Source organism: Mytilus trossulus, chromosome 6 (assembly GCF_036588685.1).
Source record: "Mytilus trossulus isolate FHL-02 chromosome 6, PNRI_Mtr1.1.1.hap1, whole genome shotgun sequence".
In the NCBI taxonomy this organism is placed as follows: Eukaryota; Metazoa; Mollusca; class Bivalvia; order Mytilida; family Mytilidae; genus Mytilus; species Mytilus trossulus.
In genome coordinates, this window is record NC_086378.1 from 54,552,541 (window position 1) to 54,569,870 (window position 17,330).

A 17,330-nucleotide genomic window follows, 5' to 3' on the forward strand; every position below is an offset into this window, starting at 1 on the left:
ATCTAATTAAAATATTGATCTCTGATTACGTTATACTACACATGTAGTATAACGTAATCAGAGATCAATATTTTAGATTGGAAAAATGCAGTAGTCATCTTGATCTTTGGTTTATTGAAACTATGGACAGTGACTGATGACAGTCAATTGTACATGTATACTAGTATGATGACAGTCAATTGTAAACTAGTATGATGACAGTCAATTGTATACTAGTATGATGACAGTCAATTGTATACTAGGACAGTCAATTGTACATGTATACTAGTATGATGACAGTCAATTGTATACTAGTATGATGACAGTCAATTGTATACTAGTATGATGACAGTCAATTGTATACTAGTATGATGACAGTCAATTGTAAACTAGTATAATGACAGTCAATTGTATACTAGTATGATGACAGTCAATTGTATACTAGGACAGTCAATTGTACATGTATACTAGTATGATGACAGTCAATTGTATACTAGTATGATGACAGTCAATTGTATACTAGTATGATGACAGTCGTTGTATACTAGTATGATGACAGTCAATTGTACATGTATACTAGTATGATGACAGTCCATTGTAAACTAGTATGATGACAGTCAATTGTATACTAGTATGATGACAGTCAATTGTATACTAGTATGATGACAGTCAATTGTATACTAGTATGATGACAGTCCATTGTAAACTAGTATGATGACAGTCAAGAATAAAAAATTCCAATCTAATTAAAATATTGATCTCTGATTACGTTATACTACATATGTAGTATAACGTAATCAGAGATCAATATTTTAGATTGGAAAAATGCAGTAGTCATCTTGATTTTTGGTTTATTGAAACTATGGACAGTGACATTAAAGTAAGGAAAAAAACTAGGAAAAAACAACATCTTTAAAATCATATTCATGCACTTTTTTTGGGCCCTTTATAGCTTGTTGTTCGGGTTGAGTCAAGGCTCCGTGTTGAAGGCCGCACATTGACATATAATGGTTTACGTTTATAAATTGTTATTTGGATGGAGATTTGTCTCGTTTGCACTCACACCACATCTTCCTGTATCTACTTTACGTACTTCAATCGCTTCATTAGCCCTGGAAGGAGGTTAGATTTGGATTATACGAGTATAATCAGGAATTTGTTAAGTTAATTCACTTTTCTTGTTTTGACATTAAAAATGTTTACAGTAAAACAAATTACACCGAGATATATAAACAATTAACATTTCTCTCATTTCACCATTAGATTATGACTTGATTCAACTATCGTGAACAGAATTTCAAGGTATGTTTTACAAAATTATTTATGAAGTATTATATGACAAAAATGGACAACGAACAGAAATAGATCAATTCTACTTAAGGTGAATTAGAGGAGTAAATTACGGGATTATCTAGTTCGATGAGATTTGGGGCGTGTTTTTTCGGTAAATTGCAGTTAATTAGTTATATTATAAGGGAGTGAATAGAAAAGTACAAGTAGACCAAGACAACGAGGAAAACGCGTCAATGGTTTCTTTGTATCGATGGGTTTATTTTTTTTGGAAGAAGTGAACGAGTGGTCGCTATTTACATACTAGGAATTAGCGTTGATCACCGGGTAGCTTGTTATTATGTACCTTGAACAATTCGTAGCCCAAAATAACTATTTCGTCACCACGACCAAAAACATTTGAGGAATTTTGGCCCTCAAAGCTCTCCAACTTTATACTTTATTTGGCCTCTTGACTTTGTTTTTTATTCGAGCGTCACTCTTGAGTATTCGGAGACGAAACGCGCGTCTGGCGCAAATACAAAATTTTAATCCTGGTATCTATGATGAGTTTATTTAGTACTCTATGGACTTACTGCATAATTTCTATTAAGTAACATACATGTATGTTGTTTGTATCGTTAAAATTTATCACTACATCGGTATTCGAGATTTTGTAAAAACGAAAATTAATAATTCGGAAAGACAAGATCCTTCGTTCTTCTCAGATAATTGAATATTCTTGAATTATTAACAAATTGTTTGACTGGCCAGGGGACGCTTTAGAACTTAAATATTGAAGAGACAAATGTCTGTTGTTGAAGTCAAAAGTATGCTGTCCTCCACAAATGAAGTAGTGTATACGTAATAAAGTATTAAAACGTTTCAGACCACTGTGACAGACGAAAAATATACGCTAAAGAAGATAAGTTTCATCAACCTTTCACCTATTGTATTCTTAACTTTAATTTCCGAAAATGATGAAATATAAACAAAGAAGATTGTTTTCTTGTCATTTCTTTAAATCATTATTTATCAAGGGTAATATGAAAACTAAATGAAACCCAAAGTCATAACAATGAATAAGTATCACAATAACGGAATATATATATAAAAAAATATAAAACAGTCGAAGAATTCTTATAAAAACAATATTGAACAGCCCGACAGAATAGCGTTAGTAAAACGACAAACATAGGTCAGAGAAAACAGTTATATCGTAGTGAATTTACCTACGACAGAAAATGCAAATGCTCTATCCATCAAATATTGTTTATATATATATATATATATATATATATACAACTCGTCTAAACATCAACCCAACAATGTTAGATCTGTAAATTTGCTTTCGCATACATTGTAGTGTATAAATATTGGGACACATTATATCAAAATTATAGAAAAGTATACATTAACTGTCACGCGAAAATGGACAATTTTTATATAGGGTGGGTGTATAATACAGCTGCAGATCTAGACATACTAATTTATGATATTTTCAAACTGATCCAACTTATCTACATGTAAACATTGTTCTCAACTGTTGATGCATATTTACTTCTGCTGCATCTTTTTATATTATTTTTCTTTTCAGTAAGCTAAGATGAGGATTTCAAATCTTTTAACAGCTATAGTCTGTTTCGTTTTTTACATAACTTCTATCATGGCTCAATTAAATGTCGACATTTCTGGTGGCGGCGGCGGAGGTGGTGGCGGTGGTGGTGCTCCAGGCGGAAGAGGAGGAGATGTAATTACTAACATAAGAATTAATGGAGGTGGGAGATTCTTTCGAGGTGGAGGTAATAATCAAGGAGGAAAAGGAAAAGGAAAAGGACGTGGTAAAGGTAAAGGAAGAGGCTTTGGTTGAAAGCGACGAGGTCAGTCAAGATTAGAAAAGTCGGCCGTATATAATGACTTATTTTGTACTTTAAATGAATTCCTGTAGAAACTAAATAAAGTGCTCTGTTGTTTTGTGGTTGCTTTGTGGTCTTAATTGACTGTTGTTTTGATTAGTTTTATTGTTAGGGGGTGTTTTAGTGCTTTTAGACTGAATTCTTAGGCATTTATACACATTTATTGCGTTCGATCTTCTTTCAGTCTATTTCTATCAAACGTCAGTATTCAATTCAAATACCCTTTTTAAAATTCTACAGCTTTGATCTCCAATGCTGTACCAAATTTTCCGTATTCTATAATTTCACATACGATACATGATTGGTGATTCACTTGGTGTTATCCAAATTTTCACTTGGTCCAATTTCTATTATACTATCAGAATTGTCACTTGAGTCAATTTTTATTATCAGAATAACCATAACTGGCATGCGTGTTTCAGTTACATGTCCTGTCTCCACTGATCTGGGTATTTTTGTATTTTATAAGTAAGTTTTATAAATGTTTTTTATGTAATACTTGTAAAGTATATATATTGCTTTTCAGAAAAAAAAATCTAAAAATCAAATTGATAATAAAGTATCACTGGCTGCACGTACTACTTTCAAAAATTCAATAAAAAAAAAACCTAAATCATTAAAAATGGATCCCTCAAATGCCCTAGATCAAAAATATCCCTATATCAAAAACAGAAACTAGTAATTTCTTTAAGAAAAATTCAACGTGCATACTATAACTTATTCAGTTATTGTACAAGTTACGGAAAAAAATCAACCAAGGCAGAACTGCCTCAACGGCCGAAACGCTTTGTTTACACAATTAACAATTTTCTAGGTCCATACCACAAGTAATATAATAAGATCTACGAGTCATCTACTGGTTTGGTCCTGGACAGATTTATTTTCATACAGTGGAGATCACTTCTAACCTCTCATTAAATCTGTCAGAATCTGTCAGGAGAACCGTTCTAGGACAGTACGTAGAACTGTCAGTCTGACACCTTTTAGTCAGTTCTATGTTAGAACTGTTCTAGCTAGAACTGATTTGGTCAGTTCTACCTAGAACTGATTTGGACAGTTCTACCTAGAACTGATCCTGACAGTTCTACCCTAGAACTGATTTGGACAGTTCTACCTAGAACTGATCCTGACAGTTCTACTTTAGAACAGTTTTAGACAGTTCTACTTCTAGAACAGTTCTGATTACAAATTATACGGCTAGAATTGATTTATAAAGTCTACGGCTAGAATTGATTTATAAATTCTACGGCTAGAATTGATTTATAAATTCTACGGCTAGAATTGATTTTTAAATCCGACGGCAAATATTGATTTATAAATTCTACGTCTAGAATTGATTTATATGTTTTAAGAACTCTTTGTCTAAATATAAAGGCTTTGGCAAAATAGCGATTAATATTATAAAGAGTTTTGCTATTTTGCCGGTTTTATTTCAAATTTTTCGTCGGCAAGAGAACATGTTTAACCCCGTCATATTCTGCATGTATGTGACTGTTCCAAGTCTGGAGCCTGTTATTCAGTGATTTTCTTTTGTTGATGTGTTACATAAATTATTTGTTTTTCTTTCATTTTTGAACACAGATTAAGCCGTTAATATTGGGAAAAAGGGGGGGAGCATTTTTATTTCAATTGTTTTACATTTGTCATTTGGGGAGTCAGGATGGCTCATTTTACATAAAAAAATTATCTGACCTTAATCTTTGTGTAAAATGTTATTCTGGCCCAAACCACCAGGAACGGATCCAGCAGTTTTAAAAGGGGGGTCCAACTAAATGTCCTCATTCAAATGCATTGATCGTCAAAAAGGGGTCCCCCACCGCTCTGGATCTGCCATTGAGCCACTATCAACTTAAACTGATCATATTTGATTTCATCATATAAATCTATATACATTTAGCTGCAAACTGTAGGAATCCAGTTTATCTTTAGGCAAGGATACCAATTATATTGGAAAACATTAATGATTTCAAAATTGTATTTGCACTCAATTTATGATAGAACTAGCATGTCCTCTTTTTATTTAAAATATTGAATTGTAAACAAATGTGATATCTTTTTACAAGTAGTTTTCATACCTTAGACGGACCTGTTATACAAAAATCTTTTGACCGCATCAATCTAAACTGACCTTATTTGCTCTTTCTTCCTGCAAATCTATATAGCTGCACAGTAATTCAGTTATAAATTTAGGTCAAGAGGGACTGTAATATACAAGTTACTGCAATATTGGAAAACAATGACCTCAAAATTTTGTTCCCATGAATTTAAAGTGCTAGCATGACCTCTTTTTATTCAAAGTATTGAATCGTAAACAAATATCAGTAGTTTTCATACTTCAGACTGAGTCGTGTAATAAAATATTTTGACCGCACCAATCTAAACTGACCTTATTTGCTCTTTCTTTCTACAAATCTGCTTAGTATATAGCTGCACAGTAATTCAGTTATAATTTTAGGTTAAGAGGGACTATAATATACAAGTTACAGCAATATTGGAAAACAATGACCTCAAAATTTTGTTCGCATGAATTTATAGTGCCAGCATATCCTCTTTTTATTCAAAGTATTGAATCGTAAACAAATATCAGTAGTTTATATACTTCAGACTGAGTCGTGTAATAAATTGTTTGACCGCATCAACCAAAAATTACCATATTTTCGTTTTTTTTGCAAGTCTATAAAGTTGGACAGTACATCAGTTATAATTTTAGGTCCAGAGGGATTGTAGTTTATAAATAAATAAATTTTTGAAGTTTAAATATATAATAATTCAAATGACAGTTTGTCCTCTTTTTATTCAAAATATTGAATTGTTAACAAATTTCAGAAGTTTCGATATATCAGACTGAGTCGTTTTAATAACAAAATTATTTGACCGCATCAACCAAAACTGAACATATGGGACCTTTTATAGCTTGTTGTTTGGTGTGAGCCAAGGCTCAGTGTTGAAGGGCGTACATTGACCTATAATGGTTTACTTATTTTTAAATTGTTATTTGGATGGAGAGTTTTCTCATTGGCACTCACACCACATCTTCATGATCTTCCTATATCTATATATTCTTTATCATGTAAATATATATGGCTTCATTGTAAACCAATAATATTTCTAAGTCAGGACAGATATTGAATGATAAAGAGGACACCAAATTTTATCCACATCATTTTAGAGCGCCATTATTTCCTCTCTGTATCGATAATATTACTATTTAAGGAATGACTGTAATATTTTTTCTGTCTATGAAGAAATAACATAAAAAAATTTGGTGCACACTGATAAATGTGCGTAGCGGGTTTTTAAACAGTGTGCACCACATTTTTTACGTTATTTCAAATAGACAAAAAAATATTACAGTCATTTCTTATAATTTAATTCTAAATTTCATTTTAACAAAATGTTTAAACCTTGGCGAACCATAAAAAAACGTTGATGATGTTACGTTCACATGACTAACTTATGTCTATGGGTGTTGATAACAAAATAACGTCAGAAGACCCGTAACATGTACATCCAAACTTATATTATTAAATATTGAACCGTCACAAAAGTGACTTTTTAAGTCAGTATAGTTCATGATGGTTTTTTTTAAACAAAACTATTTAACAGCATAATCCAACACTCACATGACTGATTCATATACTTTATTTTAAAATGAAAAGTACATGTATGAGAAGTTCTCTTCTTGGAATAGTATACTGACTATACTGTTAATATATAATTTGAAGAAGGACAATGATTGGTTTTGTTTGTAGCCTAACGTCCAGTGGCAAATATTTCATTTATGTTCAGATCGAGTATATTTTTCAGACTTTCAGGACTCCCAGATATTATTCATAATCGTTATGGATAAGTTTGGCAACGAGCTAATGCAAATGTACATACACAATGACATGTAGTTTTTTTTACGTTTAACAACACTGATTTCATTAATCCCATAATCCATCCACTGTACAATTTTCGTTTGAACATTTGTCAAAACAGAATCCTTAATCATGAATGTAAATCCAAGGCAAACAAGGTAAATTAAGATTAAATTTCCATGAATTAAATGCCGAGTTATATTTATGAAGAGACTGTTAAAAACGGGGAACGAAGAAACGTAAATAATGATGTTTCATTTGCAATCTTATAAAAATATTTCTCCGATGAGTTGGATAACCTCCTATCCACTTCGATTTTTGTACATGTAAATTTTGATCAGTAAAAATATAGAAAAATCCGCTATTATATATAGTAAAGTAATTGGAACTGATTCTTTCTTCTAAATTCTAAAGTGCCCTTCCTGCAGTGACGTCATTTAGAACTGTTCTTCAGTCCTGACTGATTTGGTCAGTTCTGCTGACAGTTCTACAGTTAGAACTGACTCGTTTGGTCAGTTCTACCTAGAACAGTTTTAGACAGTTCTACCCTAGAACTGATCCTGACAGTTCTACCTAGAACTGATTTAGTCAGTTCTACATAGAACTGATCCTGACAGTTCTACCTAGAACAGTTCTAGGGTAGAACTGTTCTAGCTAGAACTGTTCTAGGACAGGTTAGAACAGTTCTATGACAGATTATTCTGACAGTTCTAATGAGAGGTTAGAACTGATCTCCACTGTATTTCATTTACTGTTATCTGTTATTATCCCTATTCAATTCCTTGTTATCTGTTTTTCACAAAATCAATTCACTGTTTTGCTGTTATGGGGACCCCCCTTGCCCCCCCCCCCTCTTCAATTATGTTCTGTCTCGTTGTATGGCATACGATACAGTTACAGCGGAGGTAATGACGTTGCTAACGTAAGTTGTTATTTTCGCGACATCAAACTATCATGACTTATCGGGAAAATATTCAGTTTTCGACTAATTTTTATCATTCAAACTAATTTAACTTGAAAACGAGTTCATGGACCCCTTTTTTTTAGCTCACCTGACCCAAAGGGGGCCAAGTTAGCTTTTCTCATCACTTGGCGTCCGTCGTCCGTCGTCGTCCGTCGTCGTCGTCGTCGTCCGGCGTTAGCTTTTACAAAAATCTTCTCCTCTGAAACTACTGGGCCAAATTAAACCAAACTTGGCCACAATAATCATTGGGATATCTAGTTTAAAAATGTGTCCGGTGACCCCGCCAACCAACCAAGATGGCCGCCATGGCTAAAAATAGAACATAGGGGTAAAATACAGTTTTTGGCTTATAGCTCAAAAACCAAAGCATTTAGAGAAAATCTGACAGGGGAAAAACTGTTTATCAGGTCAAGATCTATCTGCCCTGAAATTTTCAGATGAATCGGAAAACCCGTTGTTGGGTTGCTGTCCCTAAATTGGTAATTTTAAGGAAATTTTACTGTTTTTGGTTATTATCTTTAATAATATTATAGATAGAGATAAACTGTGAACAGCAATAATGTTCAGCAAAGTAAGATTTACAAATAAGTCAACATGACCGAAATGGTCAGTTGACCCCTTTAGGAGTTATTGCCCTTTATAGTCAATTTTTAACCATTTTACGTAAATCTTAGTAATCTTTTACAAATATCTCCTCTGAAACTACTGGGCCAAATTAAACCAAACTCGGCCACAATCATCATTGGGGTATCTAGTTTAAAAAATGTGTCCGGTGACCCCGCCAACCAACCAAGATGGCCGCCATGGCTAAAAATAGAATATAGGGGTAAAATACAGTTTGTATGCCCCACCTACGATAGTAGAGGGGCATTATGTTTTCTGGTCTGTGCGTCTGTTCGTCCGTCTGTTAGTTCGTCCGTTCGTTCGTCTGTCCGTTCGTTCGTCGTACCGTTCGTTCGTCCGTCTGTCCCGCTTCAGGTTAAAGTTTTTGGTCAAGGTAGTTTTTGATGAAGTTGAAGTCCAATCAACTTGACACTTAGTACACATGTTCCTTATGATATGATCTTTCTAATTTTAAAGCCAAATTAAACTTTTGACCCCAATTTCACGGTCCACTGAACATAGAAAATGAAAGTGCATGTTTCAGGTTAAAGTTTTTGGTCAAGGAAGTTTTTGATGAAGTTGAGGTCCAATCAACTTGAAACTTGGTACACATGTTCCCTATGATATTATCTTTCTAATTTTAATGCCTAATTATATTTTTTATTCAATTTCACGGTCCATTGAATATGGAAAATGATAGTGCGAGTGGGGCATCCGTGTACCTTAGACACATTCTTGTTGACTTATAACTCAAAAACCAAAGCATTTAGAAAATTTCTGACATGTGGTAAAATTGTTTATCAGGTCAAGATCTATCTGCCCTGAAATTTTCAGATGAATCAGACAACCCGTTGCTGGGTTGCTGCCCCTGAATTGGTAATTTTAAGGAAATTTTGCTGTTTTTGGTCATTATCTTGAATATTATTATAGATAGAGATAAACTGTAAACATCATTAATGTTCAGCAAAGTAAGATTTACACATAAGTCAATATGACTGAAGTGGTCAATTGACCCCCTAAGGAGTTATTGTCCTTTATAGTCAATTTTTAACAATTTTCATAAAATTTGTAAATTTTTACTAACATTTTCCACTGAAACTAATGGGCCAAGTTCATTATTGATAGAGATAATTGCAAATTGCAAGAATGTTCAGTAAAGTAAGATGTACAAACACATCACCATCACCAAAAAATAATTTTGTCATGAATCCATCTGCTTCCTTTCTTAAAAACTCACATATACTTAGGTGAGCGACACAGGCTCTTTAGAGCCTCTAGTTTAAAATGTCATTTGGTTTGTTTAAGTAAGAAGATGGTGTGTGCCAATTTTCATCTAAAACGTAAATAGTGCAATTTTTTAAAATTTTGATAAATATATAGCAAAAAATATCGTTTTTTTTTCTCAATTCATGAACATTTGATAAATATGAGTTATTTCTGAATAAAAAATGCATAAATTTTTAGGATACTTACAACATAAAGAAATTACATTTTATTTAACAAAAAACAAATTGTGTTTATCTTTTAAAACAAAAAAGTTACGTCTTTGTTTCGAAATCGATAATACAACCTCATTTTACTCAAAAGTAGCATATGAAGGTACATTTTTTATTACATATTTGATTTAATCAGGTAAAAAGTAAATGTAAATCAGGATCAAAACTGTATCGTATGCCCTTAACTGATAATAACTATTGGTCGACTCGGGTCGGTACTGTAATATTGTTCCTTATATGCCGTAGTAAGACGTTTCTCCTGTCCGGGTCATATACCTAATTTAAAATCTCATTGTACCCAAAAGAACTTTACCAAATCATAAGGCAACCAATCAAAACCGTACATCTATATATCCATTTGGTGTGACGGCAAAGTACAGTAAATTGATCATCCGTTACGATAGACAAACACAGCTGATCTGCAAAGTATACCAACTACTTGCTACGGTACATAATGCACTGTGTCACAACCCTAGTTAAATGCATTACAAAATACAAGATGAACGAAAGCTAAAAAACAAAAAAGAGACCATATGACACAGAAATTAACAACTATAGGTCACTGTACGTCCTTCAACAATAAGCCAAACCCATACCACATAGTCGGCTATAAAAGGCCCCGAAATGACAATGTAAAACAATTCAAACGAGAAAAATAACGGCCTTATCTATGTTTATTATAACCTTGTTGTTAGAGTGGTCTTACATGTAATTAACTTCCCTGTGTAAGCGGTGTTGCCCTTATGTTTCAGATGCAGGGGTTCGAATCTCACTAATAGAAGAACAAAAATTGGCTAATTTAAAATTGTAGATTTAACATGACTTTGCTATTTAGAGACGAAGTATAAATACATTATGGTGTTAGTCCTGTATAATCACAGGAGAACGTCTGTCGGGGATTGACAAAAATGCAACAGTCTTTTTATTCCTTGACATTTTGAATCCAGGGACACTGACATAAATCTAAAGAGAAAGAGAGTACTTTATATTATTATGTTACGAACTACGATCGCTCGATTAACCCTGATATCATTTGGAATTCATTAAGTTTTGTCACTCTTCTAGTTTTGACATTAAAAAATGTGAACAGTTTAAATACATTATACTGAGGTACATAAACAATAAATGCTTCACTCATTTCACCATTAGATTGTTTTAACTGAGGTGTCAACGATTTTAAGGTATGTTTTACACATTTATGTATTGAAATGTATACACAAAAATTAACAATAAACAAAAACCGTTTATTTTTCAAGATGAATTAAATTGCTGGCAGTTTTTTTTTCTAGTTAATGACACGCGTTAGTAATAAAAGGGGATGTAGATAAAGAAGATAAAAGTTGACCAAGCTAACTAGTAGTGTCTATTCCAAGTCAGAGAGCTAGTTATTGGACAAGGAACTTAGGCGTTTGTCTTAGAAGATTACAATTTTCAAAAAAGACAAAATTATTGGATAATTATTTTATTCAATTAGTTGTTTGTTATTGTCACCAAGTTTTTTGTCTGTAAACTTACAGTTGAACGTGTTTTTAATGCATAATACGTCATTCTGAAAATGCCTGTATTTGAGATGTTTAAAACGTTAATAAAACAAATGTATTAACACAAATGCTGAACACCAGGTTAAATTGAAATGGGGGACGTCCGACTATATCAACCTATGGGAAGAATGTAAAACAACTGTCACATTCCTGATTTAAAGCGTTTGTTGCTATTTTTCCTGTGACAAAGAATGTTGGTTGTTCTCGTTGTTAGTTTGCTGTATCATTGACATGTTTACCACGTCTTTTTTTGTATTCCTACTTTATAAATTAAAAGTAACATATTCATATTGATAAAACTGAAAGGACAAGGTTCACTTTAGACTTATTATGGCTCTGAGTTAATTTTATCATTGGATTATAAAATTGCCATATTCAGGTCTTTTATTGGATCTGTTTCAAAAGCCTAACTTCTTTGAAATACATGTATAAATCTCTTCATAATAGTACAGTTTTGGCTTTAAAATCAGCACAGTTTGGATATATTGTCAAATACGATAATTTTGCGCATTGTTCGGACCTTAAAGCTTGAAGGAACCCTTGACCGTAACGTAGGATCCACAATGTTCTGTAACCAAGAGTTGACTATAATGTTTGGTTTTTTTTTAATGTTGAGGTCTTTATATTGGTGGGGGTAGGGGTTTCTGCTTTGAGAAATTACTCTGATAACAGATATTTTGTATTTTCTTACTAAATTATTCATCCAGGGGCGGATCCAGAACCTTGATGTCTAGGGGGGCACCATGAAACCAAAATTTTAGATTTTTTAGAGATGTATATATGGTATATGCGTGTGAGTGTTTTGTTTTTTGGTTGTTTTAAGAAGGATCAGATCAGATCATCGTTTCTATATCTTTATATTTCTAGATCTTTTATTGTTTTTATTTATTTCACTTTATACTTTCTTTCTGCCAATAGATCTTTATTATATTTGTCCTCAACATGCATCAAATATTTGCCACTGGACGTCAAACAACATACAATCAATCAATATTTTCTACCATCACTTCTATATTTGTTTGACCTTGCTTCCAACCTTACTTTTTTGTAAAATATTCTAATTTCTGTAAAACACCTTCATATCCTTACAAATGGTGACCTTTTTTTAGCCTCGTACATGTACATGGCAATTGAAACAAGAAAAATAAACAAATATAACTATATGCTCGAGCATTTAAAGAAATGATTAAGTCCCAGATTCAGTTACAAAAGTTTAATAAGAAAATGTCAACTCATCATGTTTTCCTAGGCCGTTGGAAAAGGGGGGGGGTGCAATTCTCGATTTCCCATGTAAAATAAGAGGGAGGGAAATAGGACATTCCATTTAAAAAACAAACGTGTATGGTATTATAAAATAATAAATGATTTGATTTATTGCTGCATAAATTCACAAAAAGACGGTTTTGAAGAGAGAAAAAACATAAATTCTAAATAAAATGGTATTGTGAGTACTGTATTTTGAAATGAAGAGAAACTAAGTACTATTAAAATATAGATGTATACCAACATTAAACATATAATTTGTACCTAATCTTTAAAGGTACACAGATCAGGAGTTTCACCTGGTAATCGATCTTAATCTGTATTGTATAATTATAAACCAATAAAAATTTGTACTATTCCAATCAACATGTATATGTATTTTCCATAATTTAAGCTTCCAAAGAGACATTAAAAACACACAAAAGTGTCAATATTTACACACCCATCGATAAGTTGTCATAAATCACGCATGTGGACGCTGGCATTAATTAACGACCAGTTTAAGAAGTCAAATCAAGCTGTGATTCATTTCCGCTCTAGATAAGAAGATTCAGTAGCAATAAAATTATGTTAGAAATTATTTTTTTGGTGACCTGAACTGGGGGGGGGGGGGCACGTGCCCCCTGTGCCCCCCCCCCCCCCGGTAAATCCGCCACTGTCATCCATATTTTGACTGGTTACGTTATAGAGCTTGAATATCGAAAAGATACATATATAGTGTTGAAGGGTATAATAAAATTTAATATGTTATCTGATAAACAGGTTAAAAAACAACATTAGTTGCGCTACAATTGCTTATTGAATAAAAGGAAATTTTAACGTATAGCAAACTTCTTCAAAACATGCAGACAAGGAACTTAGACGTTTGTCATAGAAGATTACAATTTTCAAAAAAGACAAAAATATTGGATAATTATTTTACTTCAACTAGTTGTATGTTATTGTCACCAAGTTTTTCGTCTGTAAACTTACAGTTGAACGTGTTTTTAATGCATAATACGTCATTCTGAAAATGCCTGTATTTGAGATGTTTAAAACGTTAGTAAAACAAATGTATTAACACAATTGCTGAACACCAGGTTAAATTGAAATGGGGGACGTCCGACTATATCAACCTATGGAAAGAATGTAAAACAACCGTCACATTCCTGATTTAAAGCGTTTGTTGTTATTTTTTCCTGTGACAAAGAATGTTGGTTATTCTCGTTGTTAGTTTGCTGTATCATTGACATGTTTACCACGTCTTTTTTTGTATTCCTACTTTATAAATTAGAAGTAACATATTCATATTGATAAAACTGAAAGGACAAGGTTCACTTTAGACTTATTATGGCTCTGAGTTAATTTTATCATTGGATTATAAAATTGCCATATTCAGGTCTTTTATTGGATCTGTTTCAAAAGCCTAACTTCTTTGAAATACATGTATAAATCTCTTCATAAGAGTACAGTTTTGGCTTTAAAATCAGCACAGTTTGGATATATTGTCAAAATACGATAATTTTGCGCATTGTTCGGACCTTAAAGCTTGAAGGAACCCTTGACCGTTACGTAGGATCCACAATGTTATGTAACCAAGAGTTGACTATAATGTTATTGAATCACTAAACACAAACGTTTTGTGGATCTTGAGTGGCGGCCAAAGTAAATTTGCTTAAAACTGTTAAGAATTATTAAAAATTTGATCAAAACTGACACTACAACACAATATTATCCTTTGAATAGACATCAATGATATCATGGATATAGCAACCCGGTCAACAACAAAATTAACAAAGCACAAAATGTGTTAAACTCCGCCATATTCTTTATATTCATATAAATAAAGAGACGTTGTATGCGTGCTCATAATCAGAAGTGGTTGACTTTTCATCAATATTTGTTATATGTTTAATTGTTTCAAGCTCAGACCCAACCGTTGGTGATATCTTTCAAATGTTTATATATTAAGTTTCATTCTATTCCTTTTAATATTTGCTATATGGTATGGGCTTCGTGCGTTGTTGAAGGTCGTACCGTGATCTATAGTTATTTACATACTCTGTGGTCTCCGGTGAATAGTTGCATGTTGGCAATTATACAAACATTGTTTTTAGAGAGAATATTTTAAGGGCAACATAGAGGCATAAACACTAAGTCAGACGTGTTTAATACAATTTGCTTTTCTACTATATATTAAAATGTATTTCATAATATAGCATAACTTAAAAATGATTTTTTTATGTAATGTTCGTAGGCTTGTTTAATCGATAATTTTCGGCTATTTTGCAATGTTTTTGAATAGTGCGATATTGCAGCGGCTGGTCAAATTGTCAAACACAGTGTACAGTACTTCGGAATGATCTAACTGTCCAAAAACTAAAAAGAGACATAAACTATATACGTAGGAACTACTAAAAAGGGGGGGGGGAAACGAAATTAAAGTGTAGTTTTTTAATGTTTAAATAGAAGGTAACCCTAGTAAAAAAGTATCCACATACAGCATTTAAGGACATATATGATTAAAGTTAAACTTTAGAAAGCTTATACTTATTTCTATGTAACGTATGCGTGGACTTATATATGGGGAGCAGTGGCGGATCCAGGGGGGACCGATTGATTGGAACCAGATCAATGCATTTGAATGGGGACTTATAGTTGGACCCCCCTTTTTGTCCTGGGTTGGGACCCCTCTTTTTTAAAATGTCTGGATCCGCCCCTGGGGAGCATGCATAGCAGGAGACGCTTACCCTGTTGAACCCGTTCTTGCTCACTTTTGGTTAATGTCATTCCCTCAATTTTTTATTGTAACCTTGATTTGTACCTTATATATATATTTTTTAGATTCTAACATCGATAATCTACTGATGCCTGACTTAATCTATCTTAATAGGTTATTACAATAAGACAACATGTATCTTTGATTCAGACGAGTAGCTTATTTTATAGAAAATGATGAAATGTTTTGCTAACGCTGCATCATTTTATATTTTTTTTTCAGGAAGCTAAGATGAGGATTTCCACTCTTTTAACAGTTGCAATATGTATCATAATTACCATAACTTCTATAATGGCACAATTTAATGTCGACATTGCTGGTGGCGGCGGCGGCGGCGGCGGTGGACCTAACGCTCCAGGCGGGAGAGGAGGAGATGTAATTACAAACATAAGAATTAATGGAGGTGGAAGATTCTTTCGTGGGGGAGGTAATGATCAAGGCGGAAGAGGAAACCAAAGAGGCAATGGAAGAGGAAATAATAGAGGAAACGGAAGAGGAAATAGTAGAGGAAATGGTAGAGGAAATAATAGAGGAAATGGTAGAGGAAATGGAAGAGGGAATGGACGTGGTAAAGGTAAAGGAAGAGGTTGAAAGAAGTGAAGTCAAGAATAAAAACTTCACCCGTATATGACTTTGAATTACACAGCTTTGATGAAATGGTGTAGATAATGACAAAGCTATTCATATTTTTGTTGTTGTTTTTAGTTGTGTTTTTGTTGTTGTTGTGTGTGTGTGTGTGGTTTTTTTTATACAGTTGTTGCTCTCGATCTTCTTTAAAACTTCAGTAACCATATCCTGACATGTCAGCTTAACACAAAACGAAGTGATTTGCCCAACACTGAAAGGACTATTTATAGGCATTAGAAGATGTTCAGAGATAACGGATTTTATAGTATTTTTTCACGTGTAAGAAAACATTGTGAATAAAATTAGTTTTCACTTCATCTTTTTGTCTACAATGAAGTACCATATGTCTTCACCGAACATAATCAGATTTGCAAAACTGTACCTGGTAGATTCAAATCAAATTGTTTTAGATCTATATAGATCTGTTAACGAATTATACTAGAATCGTTAGCGAGCTCTATGATTCTGATGGGCCGCACATTACGAGTTTCTGTATTAAACTTTAACAGGTATACATGTATATGAAAAAAGAGATATTCGCGCGTACGACACGTGTTTCTGGAATAAACTTTATACAGAAACAAAAAGATGTGGTATGAGTGCCAATGAGACAACTCTCAATCTAAGTCACAATTTTTAAACAGTAAAACATTTTAGGTCAAAGTACGATCTTCTACAAGTTACATTCAAGTTCAACTCGAAGTATGGAAAGCCATCAATGTGAAATGCGAAAGAGGTCAACTTTTTTTAATAAAAGATACTTGAACAGAACAACCAAAAACTGCATAAAAACCAATTCCCAGGAAAAAGATATCTGAGCGCTCATAAGCATGTTTAACCCCGCTACATTCTATAGGTACCTGTCCCAAGTAAGGAACCTGTTATTTAGGGAAAATCCTTGATTGCTGTCTTTTTCTGTTGTTTGTTTTATTTTTACACACAAACATATATAACCCCACCACATTATATGTGTGCCTATCACATAGTAAGGAACCTGTTATTTAGGGATAGTCCTTGGTTGCTGTCTTTTTCTGATGTTATTTTTATTTTTACA

General features: G+C 33.0%; 2 protein-coding genes across 3 annotated transcripts in view; one reads left to right on the forward strand and one right to left on the reverse strand.

The window, feature by feature from the left end:
- The window catches only part of LOC134721543 (ras-related protein Rab-13-like), a 75,461-nt gene that overhangs the window by 37,938 nt on the left and 20,193 nt on the right, over positions 1–17,330 (reverse strand). The window lies entirely within an intron of this gene.
- On the forward strand, positions 1,092–16,380 carry LOC134723552 (uncharacterized). Its single transcript, XM_063587134.1, has 3 exons — positions 1,092–1,281; positions 2,846–3,128; positions 15,872–16,380. The coding sequence occupies exons 2-3, from the start codon at positions 3,021–3,023 to the stop codon at positions 16,238–16,240; spliced, it is 477 nt and encodes a 158-aa protein (XP_063443204.1). The 5' UTR covers positions 1,092–1,281; positions 2,846–3,020; the 3' UTR covers positions 16,241–16,380.

Coding starts and splice junctions, on each gene's coding strand:
- LOC134723552 (XM_063587134.1), top strand. CDS start 3,021: ATGGAGGTGGGAGATTCTTTCGAGGTGGAGGTAATAATCAAGGAGGAA. Junction 3,129..15,871: donor CTTTGGTTGAAAGCGACGAG/GTCAGTCAAGAT, acceptor TTTTTTTTTCAG/GAAGCTAAGATGAGGATTTC.